We start from the raw sequence: 22,034 nt of genomic DNA, 5'->3' as shown, positions 1-22,034 counted from the left end.
CCAGAAAAGCACCACAAGCACAGCTGGGACCAGACAGGCCTCTTTATTGCAAAGGAATGACCCCTCCCCTCCCCGCCCCCCCGCCCCCGCGTCCCGCCCCCTCCCCCACGGTCCGTCAGCTGTCCATCTTGGTCTCCGAAGCCTCCTCCCCCCCTTCCGCCTCCGGGCTGGGCACTGGGGCGGCCTCCTCCCGGGCAGGGCCTGGAGGCTGCGGGCTCCGGTCCTCTTTGGAAGGGACCCCCGCCGGCTCCTCCTGATGGGGGAGGTGGACAAGTTAGAGGAGAGGCGGGGGAGGGAAGGCCAGCCGGTGCCGCCCCCACCCCCAGCCCCTCGCCCAGGCCGGCCTGGCTCCTTGCTGTGCACCCCCTCCCCGGCCGCCCCCGCCCCCCGCAGCCCTGGGAGCCTGTCCTCCGCAGGCTTCCTGGAGGCTTCCTGAGCTGGCCAGAGGTCCCCAGGAAGGGGCTGCGGCGCGATTACTGACTTGCCTTCGGCTTTGGCTGTGGAGGGGAAGAGGAAGGGGAACGCCCTACCTTCTCAGGTAGGGGCCCCTCCTGGCTGGAGTCCAGCAGGGTGGCCTCCGTCAGCCCCCCATCCTCCTCCATACTGATGAAGATGTTGGGGGCCTCGCCCTCGGTCCCCTCCTCCCGAAAATCCATGGCCTCCTCTGCGGGTGGGGGACCTGCACGGGCCGAGGAGGCCGAGGGCAGCAGGGGCTTCAGCTTCTGCTCCTCCTCTAGCTGCCGCTTCAGGGCTTTCTCCTGGGCCAGGCGCAGGGCGATGAGGTCCTGGGGCGGGCGCGGGGCCTGGGCCACAGCATCAAGGTCCTCCTGGAAGGGGGCGACGGCTGAACCTCCCGGCCCGAGGCCCAAGACAAGAAGCCTCCCCCTGCCTCCACCCCAGAGCCACAGGGCCAAGGACAGAGGCTGACTAAGGGGGGGAGGGGGAGGGGGTGTTCTGGGAGTGGGCAGGGAGCAGCAGGGAGCCTGGAGCTAAGGCCCAGAAGGATGGGAGGTCAACTGGACAACCTCCTCGCCTCCAGCCCCCCCCCCTTCTCATTCAGCCCCCTCCTAGCTGCTGAGCTCTCACCTCCTCCAAGGACGCGGGCAGGGGCTCCTTGACTTCGGAATCTTGCTTGCTGCTGGCTTCCAGGATGGCCATGATGGAGTTGGGGATGTGGGCTTGCTGAGCGACCGGGAACGAGAAAGCAGGGACAGCTCAGGGCCGTGGGCGAGATGCACGGGACCAGCACCAGGCCCATCTGCGGGGGGCACTCTGGGATCCCATTCCTGGGACTGTCGGGGCGGAGGAGCCCCAGCCATGCTCATGCTTCAGGTCCCCCTGCCCCCGGGCTCCTCCTGGGTGGGCACAGAGAGCCCTCCCTGCTCACCCCCACCTACTGGCTTCTCCCCGAGAAGCGCCCAAATCTTCCCAGCCAGGCCTGCTCTCCGCCTCTGATCAGGGCAAGGGAGGGAGGTCCTTTGGGTCCCGTTTCTAGTGGGTACCTGGTGCGGGGTGAAAGAGCGGACGTGGGCCAGGAGGGGCTCCCGGAGCTCAGGACACTTGTCAAAGACGGCGCTCAGCTGCTGAGGGGGCAGCTGCAGGATCACCTGGAAACTCTGGGGCTTGGTCCGCTGACAGCACTTGATGAAGCCCTCCCATACCTTGGGGTACTTCCACACCTGTGGCCGGTCATGAGGTGATGGGAAAGACAGGAAATAAGAGAACATCAGAGCTGGGAGGGACCCTTCCCTCTGCCCCACCCCCTAATTTTATAAAGGGGAAAACTGGGACCCAGAGAGGGAGAGGAGATTTGTGGGAAGTGGTCCCAAATGCCATCCCTAGGAGCACCCCCCGCCAGTCTTGGTTAACCCCTGACTGTTGGGTCTCCATCTGGAGCAGAAGGCCCTCCAACCCAGAGGTGATGGGCTTGGCAGGGGCCACTTGCCCAGGTAGCCCTTTCACTGACTCGGTGGGACCCCTGGTCCCAGAGGGAGGCTGGTGGGCACCCAACACCAGCTCCCACAGCTCCTGCCTGCAAGCTGCCGTCACCTGCTTCATGATGAGCCGGGACAGGATGTTCATGACAAAGCCGCCGAGCCGGGGGTACATGGTGAGGGACTGGATCACAGTGCGCATGAGCAGCATGGGGAGGGGGCTCTGCTCCATCAGCTGCTGCATGACCACGGCCAGCACCTCCGAGGTGTAGACGTTGCGCTCAGCAAAGCACAGGTTTGTGGCTGAGGGGCAGGAGAGGCTGTCACTCCCAGTGGTCTGCCCAACTCAGGAAGGCAGCCCGGGGGGGGGGGGGCAGAATTCTCCTGCTCAGGCTCCCCCCACTGCAAGGTTTTCACTTCCCCTCGGGTCCCCTTCCCCTGGGCTCCCCCTCCCCCTTCCCTCACAAGGCTAAGATGGAGGAAGAGGTGGGGGGGTGAATGGCCACTAACCCTTGATGATGGACTTCATGTCACATTTCACAGAATCGATGTTGTGGAGGGCGATGAGCAGCTCCCCGGGATTCAGGGGTGACACTGCCGAGTTTCCTTCCCCTAGGAAGAGGGGGGTGGAAAGGTGAGAGCCCTTCAGCACTGGCTTAGAACCCGGGCCTCCCCCCAGGCGATGCTGACAAAAGCAGCTTTCCCTTGGGGTCTCCAGCCCCTTTCCCACAGAAGGAAGTTGTGCTTAAAGTTTTTCTTCTTATTTTACAGATAAACAGGTTCTGAGAGAAGTCCTCGGGTCCAGGGGGCCCATCTTGAGTCCTGGCTGACTCTGGGCTCCTTCCCTCTCTAACCTCCCACTCGGCCACCACGTGCAACCGCAGGCCTTGGAGAACCCATCGCTCATCTGGAGCCCACGGCGCCTTACCATGCTGAGTGCCCAGCAGGCGGTTGAAGACCTCCTTCACCACGATGGGGTTCAGCTTGATGAGTTTGGGTAAGGCCTGAATCACTTCCTTCTGCAGAGAGGAGGGGGCAGGGGTCAACAAGGGCAGTTCTGCTCCAGACAGGGGAGCCTTCCCAAGTTGCGTCTGGGTGAGGCAGTGGGGGCAGGGGGACAAAATGGACAGCCTGGAAGGGTCCTAAGTCCTGATCCCTGCTCCGGCCCTCCTCCCTTCCCACAATGGGTCCCCTGGCCTTGACCCCACCTGACCCCAGTCCCGCAGAGAGCTCACCCCCCAGGAAAGGGGGTGGGGGTGGCGCTGTTGACCCACCTCCCAGCCCCTCCCCACCCCTGGGGGCCCCCTACCTTCTCCAGGCCATTGAGCACGGGAATGAGGAAGCGGACGTCCGGCAGGCGCTTGTGGTACAGGTCCCGCACCCGTTTCACCAGCTCTGGGGAGGGGGGCACTGCAGGCCCAGACAGACGGGGGAGAAGAGGGGAGGGGAGAGACAGAAGGCTCTGGGTGGGTCCCGGCTGTCCTAGTTTTAGTTTCCTTAAATGTAAACCATGGCCGCCGAGGCGAGAGGGGACTTTGTGACTAGCTGGTCCAAGGCCTGGAGGGGCTTGGTCTGAGCTGCTGCCGTCAGGTCTAAGCTGAGTTCCCAGAGGGTGGACTTGGTGGTCAATGGGGAAGCTCAGTGAACGACTCTGTGGACCACCAGGCCTCCTTCCCCCTGCCCAAGTGGACCCCGCACAGCTCCAGTCCAGCCCCTCTGAGCCCCATTGCACAGGATGCACCAAGACCCTCCTCTCTTCTAGAGCCCGGAAGGGCTCCCACTGCCTGCAGACTCTGCCTTCAAGGCTCCGAGCCCAGTGATTCCCTCCTAGCTCTGGCCACGTGCCCCTTGCCTGGCCTCCTGCCCCTTCTCGCCTTCGTTCCCATTGTCCCCAGGCCTAGACCGTTCCCATCGTCCCTAGGCCTGGAACGGCCTCTCGATGGCATCCTGGCAGGCAGGTGGGGGAGGCCCTGTCCCTCGCACCCTCCCTCCGGTCCAGGCCACAACAGTGAGCGGAGCTCTGCCCAGCTTTGTGACAGGGGGAACAGCACCTCCGTCCCTATCTCCTGGGCTTTGGGCCTAACCCAGACCCGACCTGCCGCTCTTCTTCCCCGAGCCCTCCTGCCCTCTGAGTCCCCTGGGACAGAGCACTGGCGGCTACGGCTGCCCGAGCTCTACCTCCCTGGGGCCAGGGCCCTGGTGAGTGCTCAGTGTCGCCTGCCAGAGTGCGCAGGGAGCCCGCCGAAGGCCGTGAGGCGGGGGAGAGAGGCTACCTTTGTCCGTGAGGCTGTGAAGGCAGCGGGTGACCAGGGTCTCGGCCCCCTTGGGGCAGTTTTCCACCAGCAGGAGCAGCTCTGGGGAGTTCATGCCCATCCCTCGGATCTGGAGGGCAGAGGAGGGGGCTGAGCTGGGGGAGGCTGGGTCAGAGGGTTTAGAGCGAGAGGCTCTGGAGGTCCCAATCAAAGGAGCAAAGGTGGGGGAGAGCAGTGGGTGGGGGTGCCCGTGAGAGTCTGGGCAGAGACGCCTTCGGCCCGCCCCAGCCCCAGTCCCCAGCCCTTCTCACTGGCTGCTCGATGACCCGCAGGACCGTCCGCTTGATGTCAGCAATGGCCTCAGTGTAGACGGCCGCCAGCTCGTGAATCAGCTTGTGGTTCTGGGGCAGCAGGGCCAGGTAGAGGTAGAGACACTGCTTCACCGTCTCCTCTGTCCAAGGGGCCGCCACCTCTGCCAAAGGGCAAAGGGGCGGTTTCAGGACTGGTGGCGCGAGGCCCCGGGGTGGGGGGCAGGGAGCTGGGATGGCGGCTGAACAGAGGAGGGGCCAGGAAAGGGCGGCTCCACGTCCTGGAAACGAGGGGCTGTACCCCAGGAGGGGGCTGCACTGGGTGGGCAGGAGGACCTGGCTCAGCGTATGGGAGGAGGACTAAGGAGGACGGCCCTGGGGGCCCAGATCCGCCTCTCCATTATTCCCACCTGTGTCCTTGTCGGCCCCGAAGAGCACGGAGGGCGGGTTGGGATGGACCAGAAGCTGCAGGTAGTTGAGGGCAAACTTCTCCACGTAGGCCCGAAGCTGCTCTTTCTCATACATGTGTTTAATGAAGTGCAAGGCTTGTGAGCGCACCTGGAAGGGGGGCACATGGTGACCTGATGCCCCCCAGGCCTGTCCCCACCCTCCTGAGCGGGGCACTGGGAAATAAGCCGGAAGTTGGAGGGACCCACCAGTCACCCGTGGCCCAGGGCAGGGATGCTGGGATAGGCCCCTGCTCCCCCTCCCCCTCTGAGGTTAACCGGCTTCTTCTCCACAGGCTGGGGGGGACTGGGAGGGAGCACGGGGGGCAGGGCCTCAGGGCGGCAGCCCCGAGGGATGGGCTACCTTGTCCTTCTCATGGGAGCTGAGGTCCAGAAGGACGTGCAGGTACTGGAACTGACGCGCCGGGCGCTTGAAGATCAGGTCACGGAGGGTGGACATCCCAAGGTAGGTGCGGCTCTAGGGGAGAAGGCCCAGGCTCAGCCCAACCTGCCCCCAGCAGCCGCTCGCTCCCACCCATACCGGCCTCCCCGACGCCCTCCGAGAGAGAAGCGAGCAGCCCACTCTGAGCTGGAGCCCCAGGGAGGGTCAGCCCGTTCCTGAGCACAGCCGGAGGGGGGACATCCCCGGTCCTCACCTCGTCCTCACAGTATTTGCGAACCACTTCCAGGGCGCTCTCTGTGATCAGCGGGGCCTCCAGCACCACCTTGGTGAAGATTCTGGTGGGAAGAGGGAACAGTGCACAGTGAGCCCTGAGTCCCCACTGCTCCCCAGCACCCGCATGAGTGGGGGAGTCCTTGTAGCTCCCCTGGCCACCAGCCCCTGCCCCGTTGGAATCCTCTGCCCAGACTCCCTCCTTTGTCTCTCCTAGGCCGAGTTTAGCCTTCCCGCTCCTGCATGGCCCCCAGTATACCCCAAGTCCCATTTCTCAGCATCTGTCCCCTCTGGAGCCCCATTGTTCTGTCTGTCCCTCTCAGATGCACTTGGAATCATGGGCCTAGAGCTGGGAAGGAGCTCGCCAGTCCAATCCCTTCTCTTTACAAATGAGGAAACTGAGGCAGAGCCGTCCCCAGTGGGATCTGAAGCTAGGTCCCAGCTCCTTCTGCTCCAGCAAAGTGAGGATCCCATCTTTCTTGATGTTCAAGCCATGTCCTTGTCTGGCTCGCAACTGCCCAGCCAGGAGCCAGGAGGGCAGGACCGGCCCCCACTGGACTCCCCCTGTTCTCAGCCAGTCCGTCCTGCCCGGCTCCGTCCCTCCTTACCCACAAGCCTTTCCTGAAGTGCTCCCTGCCCGGAGCCTCATACACAATGCCCCAGGCAGGTACCTGTGGGCTCCGGGATGGGGACTGGCTTCAAGGAGGCACCAAATGCAAGGCAAGGACCCTGCTCCGGATCGGAGCTAACTGGCTGCATGGCCTGGGCCCGGTCCCTCACTCTGAGACTCCATTTCTTGGGCCATACGGGAGGTCCCTGCGGAAGCCCAGGCTTTCTGGGGGGGCCCATGTACACTGCCTGCCTCCCCAGGGGCTGATAGGGAAAGCCCGGAGGCTCCAGACACGGGACTTCCCTTCTCTCCTCCTCATCTCCCGCTTCCCAAGAGAGCAGGGAGGAGAGTTGCGAGCGGCTGCCCAGCGTTGCTCACGCACCCGTCCTTCTGGTCAGGCTTCTCCTGCAGGCCCGAGAGCAGGCGGATGAGGCACGCGTCGTACTTATCCAGGGTCCCCGTGGGCCCGGCGGCCAGGTAGGCATTGTATTCCTGGTAGAGCCAGGCGAAGGCCAGGTCCAGACGGCCCCGGATATCTTCCAGAATGAAGGCGAGGACCTCCTCCTTCAGGCCCACCTCGAACTGAGTCACCAGCCGGGCCAGGATCTTCACCCGCACCTTAGGGGAGAAGGGGGGGTGGTGAGACGCCCTGTATGGGTCCTGGGTCAGGGCCCGGCAGCCTCCTGTGCCCCTGGGCCTGAGGCTCCCAGAGAGCAGCACCCGCGGGGAAGATACACGGTGGGAAACCAGGGGGATGAGCTTGGGGCTGCGGAGATGGGACACCTCAGGTAAGCAAGGGCAGAGCGAGAGAGACCGCCGCTGGGGGCAGGAAGACAAAAAGCTGCAACCAGAGACCAAGCAGGGGTCGGGGCCCATCCAACAGGGAAGGACTAACAGTGAGAAACGACAATTAGAGAATCAGGCTGGAGGGGCCGAAGCTGTGACGTCGGCAGCTCTGGGAAACTGCGGATAATAATCAAAAAAACCCAAAAACCCATCTCTGAAAGACTCGGGCATTCTGGTCAGGTGAGCACCAGCCACAATTGGAGGCCTCCCCGCTTCCTAAGAGGGGACAGGGAGGGACTTGAGTTGCCGAAGGGGACAGGCCTGGAGGATCCGGCCGCCATGGGGGAACGCAGCCCCCGGACGGTGCCTTCCTGGTGTTTGGGGCTGATTTGCCTTTTTTCTCAGTTTTTAATGGAGGGAAAAGCACAAGACAGGGAGGGGGGATTACCTACGATGACACCCACAGGAGAGAGGGTCAATATGACATTTCTTTTTTTTTAATTTTGAAAAGAGACAGAAGAGAAGTAAGTTCAGAAGGAAGTCCAGGCAAGCAGGACACAGAAGGAAGCACAGACAAGCAAGACAGTTTTGAAATAAGGTATGAAATTTATTATATACTAAAAACAAAAAAACTCCCCCCAAAAACCCCGATGCAGAATATACAATCCTATTTTTGTTCTCTTTGTACACAGGAATGCTCATTTTGGGGTGAATGAAAAATAAGAAACAGAGGGGGAGGGGAGAAGAGAACATCTAGCTGCTCTTGGAAATTCAAGGCACCAGGCCCAGACCAACTGGAGAGCGGGCCCAGCGAGCCGCCGGCAGTGGTCCTCGAGAGATCCAGAGCCGTGGCCCAAGGCTGTGAAGGGCTTTCCCAAAAAGGGGACGGGCGGCTCTCCCGGCTCTTGGAGGCATGGAGCGTTACTTTGGTTCATTAGTTAAGAGATGGTAAGAGAAGAGCCGGGAAGGGAAGGCAGAAGGCCGAGGGCAGCACCCTTCCCTGGGAAGGGCATTCAGGACCACGGTCAGGTCTCCAGGAGGGGCTTCACACGGGACGTCAAAGACAGAGACCCCCAAATGCTGCTCAGCATGGCGGACAGAGACCACAGAGACAGGCTCCAAAAATGACCAATGAGATCCAGGGGGATCTTAACAGGCCAGAATTGGGGGTCAAACCTAATTAAATGAAACTAAAGACAAAGTCTGACCCTTGGGTTTAAAAAAACCAAAAAAAAAAAAACTCTATTTCATCCCTTTGAGATGGGGATGAATCCTGGGCTGGCGTCAGACACGGCCTCAGTCCCTCGCTAGCTGGGGGACACTGGGGGACAAGTCGCTTCACCTCTGCTTACCTCAACATCCTCATCTGTACAATGGGGATTTAATAGCACCAACCTCCCGGGGTAATTGTGAGGATCAAATGAGATACTTGTAAAGTGCTCTTCAAACCTTAAAGTGCTCTACTGACGTAACTAGGTGGTTATCGTTATTAAAAAGCTGGGGCTCCAGCGGACCAAAAGCTAAACAGTCACTGCCGTGACCTTGGGCTGCCCCACTGTCCAGGCCTGGGCAGAGGCCAGTGACGGGGTTGAGGGGAGGCCTGGGGGAGAGGCCCGCTTCTGTAAACACACAGAGGAGGCCCCCAATAATTGGAGCAGCTCCGACCAGAATAAGGCCCCAAAAGCCCACGTTTGGGGTGGGGGTGAGGCTGGGGAGGAGGTCCATAAGTGTGCTCCAGGAGGCCAGGGAAGCCTGGCCCAGCGTTAAGGGCAGGCAGCCGAGAACCTACTGAGCCTGGTGCTCTGTGCGGGCACAAAGGTGTCTGCCCCGGGGAGGGAAAGGGGCTCAGACGAGCAAAGAAGGTGCAAGAGGGGCTACAGAGGGACAGGGGCCAAGGAAGGGGCCAAGGAGGAGGAGGGACGCAGAGGGCAGGTGCCTTTGCCTGGTGGGCTCCTTCTGACCCTGGGGAAGCTGAGGCCCAGGAAGACTTACAGGTAGCCTGCCCTGGGGCAGCAGCCGGCCCTCTAACTCCAAATACCCCCTGTGTGTAAGAAGGGGTACGGGGGTAGGAGGAGCTCATCCTGTACCTGGGCCGCCCCGCTGCAGGCCACCGACTTCTCGGCCCTTAGGATGCGTCTCACGGCCCCCAGCTTCATGCTCTCGATCTGTGCGTCCGTCATGGGTTTCACCACGTCACTCAGGCGGAAGATCTTCTTGCGCCCACCCACACCTGCCAGCCTGCAACAGGGAAGGAAGCAGCCCGGCTCGCGTCCTGCACCCCCGCTCCCTCTGAGGGTCGCTCCCAGAATCCTGCTTTGATGCCGTCCCCACAGCCCCCAACAAATTCAGCCTCGTCGGGCCAACCTCATGGAGGGACAGAGGAGGCTTGAAGATGTTTACTGGGGAAAGTGAGGTCGTGCTATTGGGGGGGCGTGCTCCCCCTGAGGCGGTCTTCCAGCTGACCAGGCAGCCTCCCGCACCCCACAGCCTCTCCCGCTTCCCAAGTGGCCACAAGCGAGCCCTGGTCTGCCCCCCCCAGCTCTCGCCTCCTCCTCCCAGCCAAACTCCAGGTCCCACTGGCTGACTGTCATTGTTCTCCAGGCCCTTTTCTGCCCCCGTGACCTCTGCTACATGGGGTCCCTCGGCCCTCCTCCCTCACTTCCGCATCCTCCCTCCATTTTGCCGAGGTCGGGATGAGCTGAGCTGTCCCGAGGCCTCTCCCCCCCTACACTAGGGTCCCTGAATCCCCTCGAGCTGCAGCTCAGTCACTGGTCCAAAGCGGAGCTCGCCTCTCCCCTGCCAGACCACCCACCTTCACAGCCTCAGAGTCATTCGGACCCCCGACCTCGCCACCGCCCCTCCCTTCTCTGCTCTAACTCTCCCTGGGTCATGGCTTTTATGACAGCCGGCGGCCAGCTCCCCTCCATGGCCTTACTATGACTGTTCCCTCCCCACCCCCCGGTCCAAGGGTTGCCCCATCCCCTGACCCCCGTCTCCCGGGCTGGGCCCTTTCAGGTCCAGACCCACGGGGGCAGAACATGCCCCTCACTGGCTCCCAAATAGGCCCTTCCCAGCATCCCCGGCCCCTTTTCTCCTCCGAGAAGGGGAGGCCCACCACAGCGTGCCAGGCAGGGGGTTTCCGACCTCAGGCCGAGGACTCACCGGGGCTGTGTGGCAGGGATGATGGGCTCGGGCCTCCGCTTGGCCTGGGGGGCCTCCTCCTCCAGGGTGCACACCGGGCTCAGTGCCCCCACCACGGAAATGGCTTGGCCCTGGCCCAGGACAGACACGCGTCGCTTGATGAGGACGCTCTCGGGCTTGGACATCTTCTCCTCCTTCGGCTCCTCCTTCGAGTGCTTCGTCTGCTCCACACCTTGGGGTGCCAGGGGTCCGGGGCTCAGTAAGGGCCTGCCCCCGAGACTGCCCCGAACCCCTGCACAAGGTGCCGTCGCCAACACTTTTATTTGTCTTGGCCTCTGACACCGAGGATGAGCTGCCTACGTCCCGTCTTGGCCCCTCCTTGGCAGAGTGAGCCTGACTACGCGTCTAATAAGTGCCAACTGTGTACAGAGGGTTGGGAGCTCCACAGCCCATGTTTGCCCCAACTCCCCTGCTCTGACCAAGAGGCTTTTCACCTGTGCACAGGGAGCAAGTTCCTCCCAGGCTGGCCCTTGACTCCATGGCTGTGGCCCCTCCCTCTGGCTGTCTGCTCGCTTCTCACGCCACCCCCTGCCCTTCTCCCCTCCCCCCCGCCACTGGCGTGCATGGGCAGCCCCTGCTGTATGCTCTGGGTTGGCCGCTCCACCCCCCGCCATGGGAACACATTGTGTAACAAGTATCTGGCGGGGGGCACTGCTGGGATCCCAATTCCCTCCTGGTGGGGCACCCTGCTGGGGCACCACTCTCAGCTAAAATCCCATCCCCGCGCCTCCTTCCCCATCAGGCTGTTCCTTCTACGGGGGCCTCTGCTCCCCCCTGCCCAAAACCTGTCTCTCAGCCCTCCCCCGAGAGCTCAGGGTCTGGCTCTGAGCCCAGGACTCAGAGGGACTGACGAGGCTCCTCCTCACTCGGGACCCTCAGACCCTGAGTCTTCTCTACCACAGCCCCCTGAGGGGCTCCTGGTCCCCCCCTCTGACCCTGCCGAGTGCCAGCTCAGGAACACCTCAGGTGGGCCTCTCTCCCTGGCTCCCCCCACCCTCGCCCCCACAGGCCCACCTGGCCCCAGGCCGGCCGCGGTCATCTGGGTGGCCATGAGGCGGGCCAGGTGCTTGATCTGGGCGTCCGTGCCTGCCGACTCCACCGGCGTGTAGATGGCCTGGAAGGAGGCTGGCATGGCCTCCGGGAGGTACACCATGCTGATGAGCACCTGCAGGACAGAGTGGGTCAGGGCCCCGGGCTCCTAGCAACCGCCATTCCGTGAGTGGGTGTCCACGATCACAAGCACGTTGCCACCGCGCTCCCAGGAAGCCGGAGCCAGGGTGGGGAAGGACGACCGCCCGTGTTAGAGGAGGAAAGGAAAGGGCCTCGTCCATAGTTGTGTGGTCGGGACTGAGTTGGGAAGAAGGCTCCCGCCTGCCCAGAGAACAAAAGGTGGGGGGCGAGCCTGTCCGGTGGGGGCCCTGATGACTGGGAGAGCGAAAAGGGCTGGGGTCAGAGGGGACCCTGTTCCTCCTGGGGACCCGCCTGGGGCAAGGCGCAGCCTCCTCCAGAGGTCCCGGGCCAGCCGCCCCAGGTCTGGGACTCTATGAAGGATGTGGGAGAACTGTCCCTGAGAAGGCGAGGACCTGCGTGAGCTCACAGAGGCGGGGCCAGAACACACTCTTATCCAAGGGCCCGGCCTCCTAGGCTTGCTTGTGGTAAAGAGGGTTCCAGTATGGGCACTGTGGCCCCAGGAGACCCGGCGGGCAGCTACCTGGACAGAATGGGGGGAGGCCCTGGGGAGACCTGCCTCCTCTGCCAGGCCCCTGAGGCTCTCCGGCTGCGGAGGCCCAACTTCCTGCTGATCAGGGCAGCCCTCGGCCCCCTCCCTCGGCCCCCCTTGCCCGGCCGCGCACCAAGTTGGCCACGTTGTCGGGCGTCAGCAAAGGCTGCAAGAATTCCGCCGTGATGTCAGTGTCTGACTGGGCTGCGCTCTGGGCTGAGGCCTTCGAGGTCCCCGAGGGGCCGGGCTCCATGTCTTTGTCTTCATCATCCTCACCGAGGGTGGGCTCTGCAGGGGAAGGGGGACACAAGAAGCCGCATGCCTCGGGCACTTGGAGGGCCCCCAGAATGGTTTCCTCACAATAGGCCTGTGAGGTAGACAGAACCGTGGGAGGCAGGAAGGTGGCGCCCCCGCCCCGTTCCCCCCCTCCCCCACGTCCGTCCCTGGCTGGGGCCTTTCTCTGCCCAACGAGGCTCAGGGCCCCTTGGAGCAGACCCCCTGTAGTGAAGCGAGGGGCGACCCGGCACCCAACGGTCCCCAGGAATGGGGCAGGGCTCACAGGCGCCAAGTCTCCTTGCTGCAAACCCCATTATCCCCTGCTCTTCTCTCCAGGCTTATGAAGGGGTTCCTGGGAACTGCTCTCAGGCACCTGACCTCGCTCTGGGAGTAATGGGGCTGGAGCCGGGCCACAAGGTAAGAGGTGGGGAGGCCAGTGTCCTGGCCGCTGCTGCAGGGTCCTCCCCAGCCCCTGAGCCTCCTACCAGCCCCCGCCTTCAGAGGGCCCCGGCCTCCCAGGAAGAGGGAGTCCCCATGCCGGTCACTCAGGGTAGGGAGCAATTCCTCCCGTCCCTCCCAATCACGCCTCTTTTCAGCTTCTGGTCCCCTTCGCTTCCCATTCTGCCCAATGTCCAACATCCCCGTCCTCGGCTCTCGGTTCCTTCGGCCAGCTCTCCCCTGGGATAGTCTTGGGGCTCTGCCCCAGCCTGGCAGCTCTCCTCTGGGACCCTGCTCAGGTTATCAGTGCCCAGGGCACAGGACAGGGCCCCAGGATCCCCCAGGCCATCAGCATTCTGGGAGGAGGCCGCCCAGGACAGGCGGGGAGCTGGCAAGAAGTGGCTGACCCAGGCCTTGGAGAAAGCCTACTTTCCTTAGAAATGACGGGGCCCCAGGGACCGACAGAGCCCCATTCGGAGGTTACCAGAATATGGGAGAGGGGCCCCGCCCCGGCCTTACCTAGCTTCATCTTCTTAAGGGCCGAGTCTGGGTCGTCTCGCTGCCGTCTGCGAGGCTCCTTCCCCGTGGGCATGTTTCTGGCGATCTCAGCCTGGGGGGTGCCCAGGTCCACCAGGAGCGTGGTGATCTGGGCCTGAAACTCACAGGACGCTGGGTGCTTGAGGACACTGAGCAGGTGTAACTTCAGGTTTTTCCGCACGCTGCTCACCTGGGACTTGGCCAGGGTCGGTGGCAGGTTGGCTGCAGGAGGGATGAGACCCGCAGAGGGTCACGGGCCATCCCAATCCTCCCATCTGGACCTAACCCATCCTGACTCCCAGCGACCCAGGAAACACCACAGTATCCTACGGCACCATTACGCCCTGCTTTTTCGTGTGCCTTGGAAGTAGATGTGCTCCCAAATCCCTGGGACGTGGCTAAGGAAGGCCAGGAGTGTTCCTGTCCTGCCGCCCCTTCATCTCTCTCTCTTACACAGCCAGAAAACCAGAGAAAGGAGAGGGAGGTTGGAGGGAGGGAAGGCGGCCTTTGAGCACTCCCCTGACATCTTGGTCCCTATCACTGGCCCCATGGGGTCTCAAGGCAGGCCCGGCCCCTTACAAGCATCTCTCCCCCTTCCCTCTTCCTGGACATTGCTCCATCTCCTAGTCACCAAGCCTTCCATCTTCTCCACAAACGTGTCTCTCTTCCCAGTGTCTGGTTCCCACGATGCCTGACTGAACCCTACCCTCTTCCCCTGTCTGGCCCACCGTGTGCTGTTGGTTCCATCTCTCCTGTATAGTGCCCCCCAAACTAACCCACTGCTTTGCCCACCTCAAGCCCTCCCCTCACCAGGCATCTTTCCCCACCAGGGCCTAGCTCACCTGGTGACCAGGTGAGACTCTGGTTTTCTGCTTGGGGGCCAGGCGCCAGTCGGTCCCCTCGCATGACCCAAACTTCGCGTCCTCCATGCGTTTTCCTGCTCTCTCCAGTTCAAATGCTTTGCCCTTTGCCCCTTAAATTTCTATGGACGCTCCCCCCCCGGCTTCTGCAGAGGAAGGCCCCTAACTCTCATCTGCTCTCCTAGGCCACGAGTCCCTTCTAAAGCTCAGCCTCTCCCAGGGGCCCCTCACGCTCCAGTGAGACTAATCGGTAATCAGATGTGACGAGGGCGAATGGGTGTTGCGGCCAAGGTGGGCACAGAACGACAGCCTACTCACCGTGCAAGGTCTCGTAGGCCTGGATCACCTCGGACATGAACATGGGCCGCTGCCGGGCGATGTTGGCCAGGGAGCCCAGGGCCGTGGTCAGGTTGATGGAGGAGATCGCTGGGTGGACCATGAACTTCAGCAGCTGCTCAAGGGCCGCCTTGCCCTCCTCCCAGAGCAAATCTGACGGAGGAGGAGGGGGATCAGTCCAGATCTCCATCCCTGACCTCCCGGGAGCCCAGGAAATGAGGCTCTAGACACTTGGGCAGCCCTGAAGGGCCCTTCCTCCCTTCCAGAGTGGATCAGTCCCCTGACCCTGCTTGTTTTCAGGCTGAGTCAGTGCAATCTTGGGCCACATTTGGAAACCCCAAGGAAGGTGACGGGCTTGCTACTCTGCGTGCTGCTCATGGGCAATGACCCTCTAAGACATATCTGGAAGTAATCCTATCTGTCTGAGATACCGCGAGGACGAACACCTCCACTAAGGGGTCAAAGGTGGGGACCGTTAGTGGGGAAGGAAAACCTCGTTAGGGAAAGGAGGCCTTGGAGGGGGAAGGACGTGCTCCCCAGCGGCCGAGCCAGCTCCCCCTCCCCCAGGGCTGCCCCTCACTGTAGTTGATGTAGGGGTGGTCCCGGGGGATGCGGTCCAGGCTGATGTCGTGCTTCTGCCGTCGAGGCACCTCCGAGTCAGCCATTCGGGGGGACAGAGTGACGATGAGGCCTTCCACAAATTTGATGGCATGGGTACGGATCCCATCATTATCCGAGTCCAGCAAGAGGATGATTTCGGTCGCCATGGCTGACATCATGTCCCAGCAGGCCTCCTGCAGTTCACTGATGATCTTGGATTTCACCATCCACTGGGCCAGTGTTGGGGGGGAGAGACTGAGGGTCAGCCTGGCTTGGCACCCAGGGCTCCCATGTGGTCACTCCTCCTCAACGCATTCCCTAGCGTCCTTAGCCTTTCCCTCAACATCACGGCCCCAAAATATCCTAAAAACTTCTTTTCCCATTTTCTCCCTTCACACTTGGACGTTCAGTCAAATCCGACCCTAGGTCAGTGTCCCGCCCCTGCTCAGGCGGCCTGACTACAGGGAGCCTTCACATTCTTCTGAGGGGATGCAGCCCCTTCCCTCCGCCCACCCCCGGGTCTGAGCTACTGGAGGACCCCATCATTGTCCAGATGTAGCATCCCCACAGCTAGTGCTGACCCTTGTCCTTAATAAATGTGCTGCACGCCCAAGAACCCTAGAAGGGCCCTTGGAGAGAGTGTAGTCTGTTGTCTTATGGAGGGGAGCCTCTAGCCCAGGTTCCCTAAGTGGGGGCAGAGCCAGGACTCAGCCAGAGCTGCCTTTCACGGGCATCTTCTCAGCTCCGGCTCCTGCTCAGTCCCTGCCTCGGCCCTTCCAGTCCAGTCTGGTGCAGTCTTCTCTCTGACCCTCGTTGCTGCCTCTGCTTGGGTGCATTTGCTCGCCGCCCCTCCCACCCCCCCCACCCCACATCCCCCCGCCCTGCTCCTTGGGTCCATCTCCAGACTTGGAGCGTGCCCTCTCTCATTGCCAAGTCTTCTGGGCCTTCAGCGCCCTATCAGTAGTAGGTGCTAGTGAAGAGTAGCCCGCTCCACCCTCAGCCCTAACGAGACTGGAGGTGAAGACACTTTCCACAGATCCCACAGGCTGTGGATGGCAAAGCTGGGATTTGAACTTGGGTCCTACAACTCCACAGTGCCTCAACCAAGACTCACTTAGCCCAGGAATCGGTCAACAAGCATTTATTAAGCACTTACTCTGCGCCAAGGGCTGGGAATACAAAGGAACAACAATGGACCCTGCCCTCGAGGAGCTTCCATTCTAGGCGTACAGAGGACACAGCTGGCCAGAGAAGGAGGCCTCACCTGCAGGGCGACCTTGTAGAGCTGAGTCATGGTCAGGATGGCCTTCTTCACCACGTTCACGCTCTCATCCCGCAGCAACATGTTCAGGTTTGCAATCAGCTTCAGTAGCAGCTCGATGTCTCGTTTGCTGCAAGGCAAATCTGGTCAGGGACCGGGGCTAGAGAGGGGCTCGCCCGAGGCTGGGGGGATGGGGGTGGTATTCAGGGCCTGACAGAGTTACTGGGGGGGGGGGGAGGAGCCCAATGGTCAGGAGTGGGAGAGGGCCCTGATTCCATGGGGTCCCTCTGCATCTGCCAGCCATACCAGGCCTCCTCGATGAAGCCGATGACAAACTTGCGCACCTCAATCGATTTGTCTGCCTGGAAGGCGATGATCTCCTGCCAGCGAGAGAAAGGCAGGAGGGTCGGAGACGAGCAGGCCCCACTCAAACCCCTCCTGGCCAGGCTCTCTTGGCCAGGCCAGGCCCAGCTCAGTCTCCTTGACCTGGTTAGACCAGGCTCCTTGGCCAGGCCCAGCTCAGTCTTCTTGGCCCAGCCAGGCCAGGATCAGCTCAATCTCCTTGGCCCAGCCCAGCTCAGCCCTCCTTGGCCAGACTAGGCCCAGCCCAGCTCAGCCCTCCTTGGCCAGACTAGGCCCAGCTCAGCCCTCCTTGGCCAGACTAGGCCCAGCTCAGCCCTCCTTGGCCAGACTAGGCCCAGCTCAGCCCTCCTTGGCCAGACTAGGCCCAGCTCAGCCCCCCTGGCCAGACTAAGCCCAGCTCACTCCTCCTTGGCCAGACTAGGCCCAGCTCAACCCCCTTGGCCCAGATAGGCCAGAATGAGCTCAGTCTCTTGACCCAGCCCAGCTCAGCCCCACCTTGGCCAGACTAGGCTCACTCGGGCCCCTCCCCAGCTGCCCCAGGCTGAATTAACTCACATCCAGAAAGTTATCCAGCAAGGTTGGGTCCTTATTTATGATCAGCTCCTGGACCTATATAGAGAAGGGAATGGGGAAGAAGAGAAAACAGGGTCAAGAGGCAAAGTCGTGCTTAGCCCAGCAGGATCCTACAGTGCACCTCCTGAACACAGAACAGCAAAACTGTGAGATACTGATGACCATCTGCTCTACTCACACACCTTACAAATAAGGAAACTGAGGCACAAAGCGAAACTCCCCCCCGCGTAGTGGTTAGCATGTGAAAGCTGTTGTGGAGAATCTGACTTTTGGCCCCGGAGAACAGAACCAGGGGCAGGCGAAGCTGTGAAGGGGCAGACTGAGGATGAGTGCTACAGGACAGCAGGCTGCTCTTGGAGGGCTGGCCCTCCACACCACACCAAAAGGTGGTAATCCTCAGGGTTCTCCTGCCTACCAGTTGGACTGGAAGCCCCTGGAGCTCCCCTTTCACACCTCCAATCTGCTCTAGCCCCCAGAACCCTGGTTCGAGGCGGAGTTACCCCTGCACTTCCCAGGCCCTCCCCCAGCCCGCTCCCACTTTCACCTGTTTGAGGACTGTGATCTTTGAGTCATTTGCAATCAGAGCCGCCTGGTTCAGAAGGTCTACCACCTGCCAAGCAACAAAAGAAGGGCTGGGGATACCAGTGCCAGGCCCATGCCCACCCATGTTCCTCTTTCTAGCTTAAACGCCTCTCCAAAGACCCAGGGTGGGTTAGGCCACATTGCCACCCTCCCCCCAACCCCAGGGCTGGGGCCTCACCCTCTCTGAGGTAGTCATGCCATCAACGCCACTGCCTTCTTCCTGGGTGAAGAACTGGGAGGCTACGCTCCTGCGGGTGACGCTGTCCCCACTCCCACTCCCACTGGCCATGGCTCCAGTCAGATCCTCGCCCTGAAGGGAGGAAGGGCAGAGGGCTCTGGGAATTCGGGATGGCTCTCCCTCTGCCCTGCCCCCCAGCTATCTAGACTCTGCCTGCTTCTACTCAGTCCCAGCCCTTGGGAGGAGGGGGAGAGAACAGCCTGAGAGGAAGTGCCCTTTCTCCGGGCCCACAGAGATGGTGACCACCATCCAACGGGCCTCTTTCCCCCTACAGAGATGACCTCATTTGAATCTCACTACAGCCATCATCCACACTTTGCACATAAGGAAACTGAGGCACAAGGAGGGTAAGTGAACTGCTCAGAGGTTTTCCTGACCCTAGATTAAGAAGGTATCTCCTATTCCAAAAGCAGACTGAGAACTGGGGGGACTGATTGACCTGAGGCCCCAAAGCCAGGGAGTGTCTGATATCTCTCAAATGCTAGTCTCCTTGATGCCCCTTCCCCCCCCCCCCCCCCCCCCCCCCAATCCATTAGGCCATACTGCCTTCAAGGAGAGGGAGGAATTGCTGCTCATTTCAAGGGGGGAAAGGTCACATACATGGTGGCTGACCAAACCAGAAGGGAACTCCCTGGATTCAAATCTAGGCTCAGATTTTTAAGATACTGGTGCTCCATTTCCCAACTGTGGGCCTCAGTTTCCCCCTCTTTAAAACAGAAGGGTGTGAAGCAGCCTGTCTGGAAGCTAACTATAATTGCTATTTACATCGGCCCCGTTCCAACATCCTGCATCTCCAGCATGAAGCCTGAGGTTTAGTCAGAGGTCCTGGGTACACATCCTGCTTTCCACTTCCATCCCCTTGAAACTAATGTCTCCCCCTTTAAAACTAGATGGACCCTGGAGGCCCTGACCCCATGATCTCATCCCAATGAGACCAATTACAACTACACAGAGGATGCAGTTGTTCTTTTCCTGAAGGAAGGAGGTTGCCTGCAGAGCACTCCTGAGGAAACTCCCAGCCTGGCTTGGGGAGGCCCTGCTGGCCTCCCTCCTGTTTCTGAGCCTGCCCTGCAAGGAAGGGCCTGCCAGGGCCTGCCGTGGAGCACCTACTCAGAACTGCAGAGGCTGACTGGAGCTCAGCCTGAGGATGGAAAGTGTCGGGCCATGGTCTGACACAAGGGAACCCCCCTGCCCCATGGGGAGAGTATCCCCAACAATGGCTGCCCAAGGAGCCAAAGGCACTCAGATATTAAGGGATTTGACTCGAGTGCACCTCAGATGCAGGATTTGGACCCTGCTTGTGTCCTGCCTTGGGAGGTGGTAAGCTGCCTGTGGCTGGAGGGATGGGATGATAGTATCTTGGGACAGTTAGGGGAGGTCCGGGATAGGGGTGTGGGGTGGAACAGGAATAAGCATTTATGTAGCCCATACTGTGTGCCGAGCACTTTACATAAACCACCTCGTTTGGCCCCTATGAAGGAGATGCCTTTACCATCCCCACTTTACAGATGAGGAAACTGAGGCAAACAGAAGTTAAAGGCTTGCCCAGGGTCACCCAGCTAGGAAGTGTCTGAGCCTAGATTTGAACTCCGATTTGACTGACTCTGGGCCCCGCTGCCTGTGCATCCTGTACTTTGACCCCAAATCCAGGCCATTTCCCTGTACTCTATGCCAGGTAACTTCTGAGATGACATGAGTTTAGGAAGTCATGTTCTCATTCAAGTCTCCATAATGGCCTGCCTGCCTGCCTAGGGCCTGGAGATCTCCTCCCTCTGTGAGCTCAAAGGAGTTTGGGACATCTTGAACTCTGCTTTAGGCTTCTGGAAGATTCTCTTGGTCCCTTGGGATTTGGAGCTCAAAAATAAAGGTATGTGCTCAAGCTGGGGCTTTGAGACACAATTGATGATCTGATTTGTCCCCTTCTCCCCAGCTAGGGGACAGTGGACAGCTGGAAGAGCAAGTCTGCTCCTCAGTTTGCTGGCCCAGGTCCAGACCCCCCCCCCCCCAGTTGCCCTGGGCAGCAAAACTGGAAGAAACCTTCGAAGTTAGGGTTACAGAGATGGAAGGCCCCTGAGAACGGTAACAGCAGCTCTGATGTACGGAGTACTTTAAGGGCTTACAGAGAACATTCAAGAGCTGTCCCCCTCATCTGAACACCCAGCACTCCCTCCCTCTTAGACACTCATGACCTTAAGCTGCCTTCAGGATGGGGGTCTAAGTCATTTTGGGGTCACCTTCAGCATTGAGCACATAGTAACCGATGACTCTAATCCACCCCCTCCCCCTCATCTCGGCTAGCTGCCCCCCTCACCCAGAGAATACTTCTTTGTGCCCACCCAGAAACCTTCCTCACTGTCCCTCTCAGCCCCTGCTCCTGCCTCCTCCCCCAACCTGGTTAACTGCTGACATCTAAAGCCCTGGCAAAGCGCTTTACAAAAGTTATCCCATGGGATCCTCAGGTACCAGGATCCCCATTTCAGAATAAAGTGAGGCTGAGGGAGATTAGTGATTAGCCCAGGGCCACAGCACCTAGGGGTGCACAATCAGAAATCTCTGGTCCTCCCCACCAATCAACTCTTCCGGGATTGGAGTTTCCCCCCTCCCACCCCATCAGACCATTTCTTTCCCTGCTCTCAGGTTCTCTTCCACCCAAGGGTATCCCCCAAGACCCTTCCCCACTCTGCTCTGGGACAGCCTCTGGAGGCGCTCTCCATTACCCTCCCCAGGCCCTCCCCCAAGGACATCTGCAACCCCAAAGCTCTCCCCACGCACTGCCTCTCACCAGCTCTCTCTCCCCAAAGTTCTTTTCCTAGTGATCTGCACTCCCCTGGGGTTGTCCCCACCCCAAGTCTCTACCTCCCCTCCATTCTCATCTTAATAGTCTCTTCCTCATCCCCCCTCCCCTAATGGTCTCTCCCACTACCCCCTCCTCCCGATGGTCTCTGCCACCCAGGGTTCTCTCTCCTTCCCCATTCTCTCCAATGGTCTCTACCTCCTCGGGATTCTTGGTTCTCTCCCCCCATTCTCCCCAAGATCTCCACTACTCCAAGGTTCTCTTCCTCCCCCCTCCGTTCTTCCCAGTGGTCTCTTATCTCCCCAGAGTTCTCCTCCCCCTCATTCTTCCCAATGGTCTCTACCCCGCAGGTGCTTTCCCCCACCCGGGTCTCCCCAATGGTCTCTCCCTGCCCAGGGTTCTCTTCCCCTTCCCCCAGGCTCCCCTCCCCCCCCACAGTCTCCTCTTCCCCTTCCGCCAGTCTCCCAATGGGCTCTGCCTTGTAGGGTTTCTCCCCCTAGCCCCAGCTCTGCCCCCGGCCCGTCCTCCCCCGCGCTTCCACTCCTCCAGGTCCTCCGCTCGGTCACTCCTTCCTCCCCGGGCACGAGGACCGGGGCTCCCACACAGCGCCCTTCCCCCCCCCTCCCCGCGACGGTGTCTCCCACCGTGCCCCTCTTTTAATGGCCTCTGCCGGCCCAAGGTTCTATCCTGCCCCCCGCTCAGTGTCTCCCCCGCAGGATGGTCTCGCCCGCTGCTCCCCTCTTCCCAATGAGTTCGTCCTCCGCAAGGTTCTGCGCCTCCCCCCCCACCCCGTCATGGTTTCCTCTCCCCGGGGGCACAAGTCTTGCGGCGGCCGCCCTCCTCCCATTCTCTTCTATTCTCCCTCGTCGCCCCCTGTCCTCTTTCCCCTCTCTCTTCCTCCTTCCCCCTCACGCCGCCCTCGGCAGCGCCTCCTCCTCACAGCCGCCGCCATCTTCGGGCCGACTGCCGATGCCCCTTCTGCGCAAGCGCGGCCCCGAGAGGCCCACCGGGAAATGGAGTTTTCGGAAGGGTGCGTGCCCCCGAGGAGGAAACGGAGGCAGAAGGAGGACTGGGGACGCCGGGAAATGTAGTCCTCTGAAGCCTTTTCGCCCAGGGATACGCGCCCCCGACGCTCCGAGGCCGGAAAGAGACTACGAATACTTAGTCACCGCTTCGCGGATTGCCGAAGGGCTCTCGGGGAATTGTGGGAAATGGAGTTCTCCCCGCCACATGCGTTCTCCGGAAG

General features: G+C 61.0%; 1 protein-coding gene and 2 long non-coding RNA genes across 4 annotated transcripts; 2 read left to right on the top strand and 1 right to left on the bottom strand.

Annotated features, from left to right (window-relative positions):
• Positions 1-40: 40 nt before the first annotated feature.
• Positions 41-21,905, bottom strand: SYMPK (symplekin). Of its 2 annotated transcripts, none has more exons than XM_031963827.1 (27): positions 21,729-21,905; positions 17,935-18,066; positions 17,719-17,784; positions 17,157-17,210; positions 16,545-16,618; positions 16,242-16,368; positions 14,958-15,207; positions 14,360-14,530; positions 13,164-13,403; positions 12,064-12,218; positions 11,225-11,375; positions 10,172-10,382; positions 9,097-9,247; positions 6,606-6,841; positions 5,597-5,678; positions 5,305-5,418; positions 4,905-5,052; positions 4,498-4,658; positions 4,208-4,316; positions 3,244-3,344; positions 2,863-2,953; positions 2,445-2,546; positions 2,050-2,237; positions 1,503-1,679; positions 1,087-1,182; positions 486-827; positions 41-253 (listed from the first exon to the last, which is right to left on the bottom strand). In XM_031963827.1, exons 1-27 carry the CDS (start codon positions 21,738-21,740, stop codon positions 116-118), a joined length of 3,879 nt encoding a protein of 1,292 aa, XP_031819687.1. In that variant the 5' UTR covers positions 21,741-21,905; the 3' UTR covers positions 41-115. The 2 variants fall into 2 exon arrangements, with proteins under 2 accessions (XP_031819687.1, XP_031819688.1); XM_031963828.1 differs by having other exon boundaries at positions 92-253; positions 531-827; positions 21,729-21,904.
• On the top strand, positions 6,853-7,882 carry LOC116423044. The gene is made up of 3 exons (XR_004233531.1): positions 6,853-7,249; positions 7,521-7,607; positions 7,702-7,882. It is a non-coding gene; the product is annotated as an uncharacterized LOC116423044 (long non-coding RNA).
• LOC116423042 lies at positions 17,364-19,475 on the top strand. The gene is made up of 3 exons (XR_004233528.1): positions 17,364-17,560; positions 18,269-18,341; positions 18,885-19,475. It is a non-coding gene; the product is annotated as an uncharacterized LOC116423042 (long non-coding RNA).
• Positions 21,906-22,034: the final 129 nt, after the last annotated feature.

Source organism: Sarcophilus harrisii, chromosome 3, assembly GCF_902635505.1.
Source record: "Sarcophilus harrisii chromosome 3, mSarHar1.11, whole genome shotgun sequence".
Taxonomy (NCBI): domain Eukaryota; kingdom Metazoa; phylum Chordata; class Mammalia; order Dasyuromorphia; family Dasyuridae; genus Sarcophilus; species Sarcophilus harrisii.
This window is presented reverse-complemented; position numbering and strand designations above follow the sequence as displayed.